Source organism: Crocodylus porosus, unplaced genomic scaffold (assembly GCF_001723895.1).
Source record: "Crocodylus porosus isolate Cpor-Errol unplaced genomic scaffold, CroPor_comp1, whole genome shotgun sequence".
Lineage (NCBI taxonomy): Eukaryota > Metazoa > Chordata > Crocodylia > Crocodylidae > Crocodylus > Crocodylus porosus.
Genome location: NW_017728949.1, coordinates 6,075,395 through 6,083,274, shown reverse-complemented (window position 1 = coordinate 6,083,274; position 7,880 = coordinate 6,075,395). Strand labels below are relative to the sequence as shown.

The window sequence follows — 7,880 nt, the reverse complement described above, 5'->3', positions numbered from 1 at the left end:
CTTCACAGTCAGGGCGGCTAGGATCTGGAACCAACTTCCAAGAGAAGTGGTGCAGGCTCCTACCCTGGGGGTTTTTAAGAGGAGGTTAGATGAACACCTTGCTGGGGTCGTTTGAGCCCAGTACTCTTTCCTGTCATGGCAGGGGGTCAGACTAGATGATCTACTCGGGTCCCTTCTGACCCTAGAAACTGTGAAACAGACAGACCCTTAAATAGGTATCTACCATTAAAACAGGCTTGCAGTACAGAGACACCAAGACTGAAGAGTGGAACTAACAATATTCTTTCCCCAGGAGCCCCTCCACACCGGAGTTGAGTACAGATGAGCTGCCTGATGACATCGCCAATGAAATCACAGACATTCCACATGACTTGGAATTGAATCAGGAGGACTTCTCTGATGTCCTACCACGGCTGCCTGATGATTTGCAAGATTTTGATTTCTTTGAAGGTAGATATTTTATTTTATGTAAAAATTAATACAAACATTGAGCTGAGGAAGCAACCAAATACATTCATATTGTTTAAAGTTTGCAGTTAAAGGCTCACCTGCTTATTAGTTCTTGAAAGTATAACTTTTAAGACTTGAAATGCACCATCGTCCCACTATTTATATATGACATCTAAGAATAGCATAGTTTAGAGGACCTGTGATCTGCTTGGTTTTGTAACTAGTGCTATAGAAGTAGCTGACCATATGGAAATCCAGAACACTGCACTTTCCCCGCCATACACCTCTCCCCCCTCCTGTGTTCTTCAAGTCGGTGAGAGCAGGCAGCAGTATCTGCCTGCTTGCAAGACAATCCTCACTACTCCAGCTCCTGGCCAGACTGTATCCCGTGTCCCTGCACTACTAGGATGCCCATTATAATTCCCAGCAGCTGGCCAGGACCAGCCTCTGAAATCCAGGACTGTCCCAGCTAAAGCGGGACATATGGTCACCCTATATAAAAGTCTTAATTTAGCCATCATTGTAATAACTAACTTTACATTCTTCTGCATGTCATCGTCACAGTTTAGTCAATCAAATTTTCAGTAGTAACACTTTTCCACCATCAAGGGAGGCTGGAATAACAGACATAGTCTGTGCCAGTCATCAAGGGAAAGCAGAAAGCTTATTAATGGCTAAAAAAATTTGCTTTAGAGCTGAAAGACAGCTGCATTTTTGGGTATTAGACTTCAACAATCAGCACAGGGGGCCAGAGGTTTGGAAATGAACCACCAAGAGTTGGGATCCTAGTGTAGAACTATCTAAGCTGACACAAACTTAGACCAGGAGTGCAAGGCTTTAATCCTGTTAGTATCATTTCAGGGGTATTTTAAATCGAGTTCACATCAGAACAAAATTGATTTTGTGGACTGATATTATAGCATTATGCTTTACAAGTTCCTTTTTAGTTAAGCTTGTGTGGCTCATATAAATCTAATGACTATTTAAGACTTAATGGGTGCATCTACACAAGACATGTTAATGTGTATTAGCCTAATTTAATGCGCATTACAGGAGTGTCTCTACCTGTGCAAGCCTTAATGCGCATTAAAAATAGTGAAATTAGGCTAATTGCACCTCAATTTGATACCTGCAAATTAGTTAAAGTGGATCAATGCACATGTAGATGCAACGTGGTACTAACTTTAGTGCTGGGTCTGCCCAGCCACTCGGGGCACATGGTAGTGCTGTAGGGACACCTGCCAAAGATCACTTAATGCACATTAGCATAATGCAAATCAGATTTAGTCATGCTTAAATGCATGTGTAGATGCTCCCAGTGTATAGCATTTACACTGAAAAACCTTTCTTAATGAGAACAAGAAGACTTTTTATTTTCCTGCCTCATACCTCTGATAAGGAGAGGGTTTTTTCCCCGTCTGTACCATGAGTCAGTCTGAAAATGTATCACATTTTTAAACTTTTTGGACAACTGAATTCCTAGCATCACAATGTCTCATATACTTGTGAAGAACACACTAATTTCTGTCCTTGTTTCTGTAGGTAAAAATGGAGACCTCCTTCCTACTACAGAGGAGGCAGAGGAACTGGAACGAGCCCTGCAGGCTGTAACTTCTCTTGAGTGCCTAAGTACTATTGGAGTACTTACACAGACAGATGGTGTGCCAGTTCAGGAGCTATCAGATAGAGGGATAGGGGTGTTCTCCACAGGTGCTGGAGCTCCAGGAATCCAGTCCTTGAGCCGAGAGGTTAACACGGACCTGGGGGAGCTGTTGAATGGGCGCATAGTACATGATAATTTCTCCGGTCTGGAGCTGGATGAAAACTTGCTCCGTTCTGCTACCTTGTCCAATCCACCTACGCCCCTGGCAGGGCAGATCCAGGGGCAATTCTCTGCCCCAGCCAACGTCGGCCTTACTTCTGCCACTCTGATAAGCCAGAGTGGACTTGGGGAGAGAGCCTTCCCAGGACAGTTTCATGGACTTCATGATGGCAGCCATGCCTCCCAGAGGCCACACCCTGCCCAGCTGCTGAGCAAGGCAGATGACCTAATCACCTCACGACAGCAATACAGCAGTGACCATTCACACTCCTCACCCCATGGAAGCCATTACGATAGTGAGCATGTGCCGTCTCCCTACAGTGACCATATCACATCCCCCCATACCACATCCTATTCTGGTGATAACTTGGCAGCTACATTCTCAGCAGAGATGCCCATTATAGCACAGCACTTGCTCCCAACGCAGCTGGATGTGCCACTTAGTGGGGTGGTGAACCCCAGAACTCACTGGGGAAATCTCCCTGTCAATCTTGGTGATCCCTCTCCGTTTAGCAACCTTCTTGGTGCAGATGGACACCTTCTTTCCACTTCCCTTTCCACACCACCTACCACCTCGCACTCAGAGACCACACAGCCTGCCTTCGCCACTGTGACCCCCAACAGCTCCAGTGTGCTTCCGGGGTTACCACAGACCAGTTTTAGTGGCATGGGTCCTTCCTCTGCTGAACTAATGGCCTCCACTTCCCCCAAACAGCAACTCCCTCAGTTCAGCGCCGCCTTTGGCCACCAGCTGAGCTCACACAGTGGCATTCCCAAGGACCTGCAGCCCAGCCACAGCTCCATAGCTCCTCCCACAGGCTTCACAGTAACAGGTGCCACAGCTACTAGTACCAATAATGCATCTGCTCCCTTCACCACTTCCAACTGAGCTTGTCTGTCTGTATATTTACAGGCAGATGGGGACCCTGTGTTTTCTATCTTCTTTCCTCTTTCTTGTCCTCCCCTTTTCCTTTTAAAGTTTTTTTTTTTTTTTTTTTTTTTTTTTAAAGACGGTGTTAAAGCTCTGCTTCAGTCCTGACCAGGGTCACCCATCAGTGAACCTTGCTCTAGTGTTCACATGTGCTTTTATGCACTGGTGCTCATTTACTATGGGCAGGTTCACCATTGCCCAATAATTTCCTTAAGGATACAGCACAGTTACTGGATGTAATTGATCTTAGCAGTAAGACCTAGAAATGGGAAGATACCTCAGATAACCATTGCACGTTACTGTTTCCTAGGGTTCAGATCAGTGCTTTCCATCCCATTAGCACATCTAGGAAGTTTTCTGTGGGCAGAACTCACTTTTTTTTTGTTAAGGTAGAACATGGCATGGAAAATTGGCTCTGCACTTTGGTTTGATAATGGTGCACTGAAGCACTACATCAAGACCATGGTTCAATTATTAATATTGACAACTTAAAAATAGTTTTTTGACCTCTTCTGTGTGCGTGTGTGTGTTTGGGGGGAGCAATAGTTCCTTTAAATCTTTGAGGAAGGTAATTTTCTCCTGAAATCAGTCACTGTTCCTACTGCATGCTGATTTCCCCCTTCCCTGTTTAAGTATGTTGAGCAGAGAGGGCATTGACTGACCAGGGCAAATCAGCTTTGCCTTTTTTCCCACAGCACTGAGAATTGTTGCTGTTTACAAAGTTGGCATAGGGAGAGAACAGAGAAAAATAGGATTGAAATAATGATGTAGTCAAGATTCCCATGCAGAAATTCCCTCCATTGCTGAATTACTGTGGCCTTGTAGTGTGGATGGTTTGCCTTTTCAAATGTGACTGTATCCAGGAGTCCTTGCCTGGCAGGTATCTCCTAGCTGAAACTGGAAGAATCCTATGGTATGCTACCTATTCAGACAAGTCTAGGTTAAACCCCATTGATTAAAATTGATGAATTTCTCACACTCTTTTGCTACTGATACTCCTTCTGTAATAGTAGTGGTTTTGTACTGGGAGCCATACAGTTTTTGAGACATTTGTGAGATTGTTCTGTATGGGGAGCCAAATGTATGTAGGTACTGGCTGGTGTGTGTGAATGATGATCACCCCTAACCAAAAGACAACTTAAGCAAAATATGGAGATAATGTGGATAGAAAGAATTTCTTACTATGTTGCTCTTCTTGCCTGTTTGCTAAAGATAGTTTTTAGTCTTGCCTCTAATAACTCGAGCTCTTTATAAAGAGGTGGTAGATTTCTGTTATATCTTTTTTTTCCCTAAAGAATTAAAAAAATAAAAATCATGAGGAGTTTACTTGTATCCGTTAATCAGAAAAAAAAAAGCTTGTGACTTTATAAGGGTCAGACTAGCTACTCTACTCTGTGACTTGGCTGACTGTAAAAACAACTGCTCAATAGGTATAAGTCTCCACTGTTTGGTTTACTTCAAAGATGCATATAAGAGAATATAGAAGAAGCATATCTTCCTCTCCTGTTGAAGACAGGTTTCATTATTTGTTACAATGTAAGATATTTGACTGCATATAGTCTAGCCTAATTTATATGATAAAAAGATACATAGAGAGAACACATCTAATGGAGAGGATTAATATTTTCTTCGATCAGGGGAACATTGAATTGAGCTCATTATTCCCTAGTGATGTTGAATAATGTGTTTTCTCTCCATTTGTTGACTCTATTTTATGTTACCAATCAGGCTCAAACCAAAATCCCCTACCCAAACAGTCTCCCCCAAACTTCCCAAGGACAAGGATTGAAACCTAGCCTACCTCTGGTTTCTATCCCAGTTATTATAGCCATTCCCTTCTTTTTTGACAGCCTTGTCTTTTTTATTATTATTTATAAAGGAATAAGGATGATGTGTACATCTCTTGCTGAAATGCTAGTGGAGGGGAAAACATTTTTTTGCTTTTGACATTATGAAATCCGTATTTCCATATTTAGTAAAACAGGGCATGATAATATATAATACACCCTAATATTCTTAAGTGTGATTTTAAATATGCTTGTAACAGATGTGAATGTTTTAAAATCATGTAAAAGGTTGAAATGAAGCCTAAACAATCCTGCTTGTGATTGTCATGCTGGTTGAGGAATCCCCACTGATATTGTGAAATGAAGCAAAGCTGACCGGATTTTTTTCCTGTATTGTCTTTTTGCATGCTGCCCCCCATGCTACTGAGGAAACGTATTTTGTTTGCAGATGTTTCTCACTGTATCATATACCTTCTTCAATGTTTGGGATTACTGGCTGAAAAAGAAGGGCGAACAAATGTACAAAATGTATAGAGGTCAGTTCTTAAATCTGCCTATTTTACAGCATGTTAAAGTGAACCAATTCAAGTGATTGGTTCAGGACCTGGGCCATGAAATACTGTTTGTATTTCATCAAAATTTGATCTGGAACAGCAGCAGCCCTTCTTACTCCACTTTTTCAAACAGTGAAAAACATGCTTAAAGGCCAGATTCTCTTTCCAATTGATGATGGTAGGCATTGTGGAACATTTTTTAGTCAAAATTAGTTACTGTGGATTTACACCAGTGTAACTTGGAACAGAGCCTGGCCTGTAACTCAATAATTTGTTTAGGCTGGTATTTTCAAAACTGCCTAAAGAAATTAAGATTCATAATTTCTGTTTGAAATTGGCCAGCATTATGTACCCAAATTCCCTTAAGGCAGCTTAAAGATCCCCTCCTTAAATCTCAGTTTCATGCATCCCTTGGTGATTTCTGCCTAAACTTCAACTGCATAACATTTTTCAGTGAGCAGAATAAATTTGCACTTTTTAAAATATAGTTTTTCATTTACATGTATTAGAATAGAGATCTGTGTGCATTTTTCCTGAAATGGTCAAGCTTGTTGTTAGTTGCAGCTTCAGTTCAACTGATTTAAATGTAATCAACTTTAGGATATTACAGTTTAGGAAGCAGTTAGGATTTCAGGTTCTAAATGTGCAGCGAGCTCTGTGCAAGTGAATCTCAACTTCTACAGAGAGCCTGTTGATTTCACTGGAGTTCTGTTCACCTAACAGGATCACCACCCTAGTAATGCTGGAAGCAGTAAGCTCAAGGACTTATCTAGCCAGACACTTCATTCCTGGCCCTCCAGGAATTAAGATTTTTACACCTGAGGTTTCACATGGCCTTTTAATATAGTTCCCTAACAGCTTTCAAGGAAAGTATACCTTCTGTAATACAGCAATTAGCACAACATTCCTCTTTCACCAAAGAGTCCATGTAGCAGTTCTAACCCTTTCACTTTGAACACTTGATATTTATATGCCACTTGTGCAGAAAACAAGTGGAATAAAACTTGTGTAGCCCAAGGGTTAATTTCTTTATGTAAAGTTCAGGTTTTATAGAATGAAAAAGAATTTGGCATGGAACAAAATGACTATAAGCAATAATGTTATTTCTGGTGGTAATGTAATACTAGTTTGTCTTGGCACAGAAGCGTAAGTTTTGGACAATGTGTGGAGGCCAGTGAGGGATAGCACAATGCCAGCCTGGTTTATAAAGTAATATCAGTTAAGATTTGTATGGCTTGCCTTTACCTGTGAATTTATTGAGCAAACATCAGTGTCATGCTCAGGCTTAGCTCCCATTGGCATTAATGGGTGCTGCATTTGTGTATGGATAGAGTCTGGAACTGATTCATTGCCTCTACTAGTTGCTGTATTATTAGAAGCATCTCTAAAAAGTTGCATCATCTCAGCCCTCCCCTTTTGTCATGATGCTGTTTTGTTTCCTCTCTTGTGCTGATTGCCTTATTTCTGTACACATTGGTACAACTTTTGCTAATGTTTAAATGTTAAACATTTGTTCAGAAAAAACAGATTGTTATTCTGCTTAACCCGTTGAGTGATGGCCTGTGCAAAAGATAGGCTTCTTGGTGGCATGCAGCAGGTGAATGAAATGAGGGATTGTTTTCTTTGTAATTCATAGTTCTTATTTCTATGGTCGTTTCCTGAGAAGTTTATACCTACTGTGCAAAATATTGGAGGTGAGATTGGAAGTACAAATGCAAGAGAAATGTCTCTTCTGTTGTGAATGATTGAGAGCAAGGGGAAAATCTTTGTTTTAAAAATAACAGTTTCACTGGAAGCTGCATTGCCAACTGCATGATTTTCTTTTTCTAGCTGTCATTCTCAGCGGCTGCGTCTACATGTGCGGCGGACTGCGTCCCCACAGTTTTTCTCAGACACTACTTACTGCTCAGTAGCAGTGGGTGACTGCTCAGTAGCTCATTACTACTGCGCAGTAGCATTGCATCATGGTTAGTGCCTGCCAGCGCTACTGCATAATAGCTCACTGCTACTGCACAGTAGTGTATCGTGTAGACGCACCCTGAGTGATCCCAATGTTTAGAAATCAAGTCTGATTCTCAGCAGGGGTCAGTGGGTCATCTCTGTTGGCTCTGGTAGTACTGCACCAACTTACCTGAGGATCTCTTCCCTACAATGTACTCAGGAACTCAGAACAGAACTTAGTTTCTAATAGTTTTCTGTGACCCTCTCCCACATCCAATTCGGCTTTGATTTTCTTTGCTGGGAAGAAAGAACTTCATGAAAGAGGATGAAAATGAATTATTCTCAAGGGGCATCTTCACTGCAAAGTTAGTTCAAGCAATGGACATGTAGGTCAT

At 41.5% G+C, this 7,880-nt stretch overlaps 1 protein-coding gene across 1 annotated transcript in view; it reads left to right on the top strand.

Moving 5' to 3' along the window:
* The window catches only part of INO80D (INO80 complex subunit D), a 47,112-nt gene extending 40,412 nt beyond the window's left edge, over positions 1 to 6,700 (top strand). The window contains exons 11-12 of the mRNA XM_019553650.1: positions 293 to 450; positions 1,993 to 6,700. Coding sequence (XP_019409195.1) covers positions 293 to 450; positions 1,993 to 3,161 — 1,327 coding nt within the window. The 3' untranslated portion in view covers positions 3,162 to 6,700. The remainder of the gene's footprint in view (positions 1 to 292; positions 451 to 1,992) is intronic.
* The last annotated feature ends 1,180 nt before the right edge of the window (positions 6,701 to 7,880 follow it).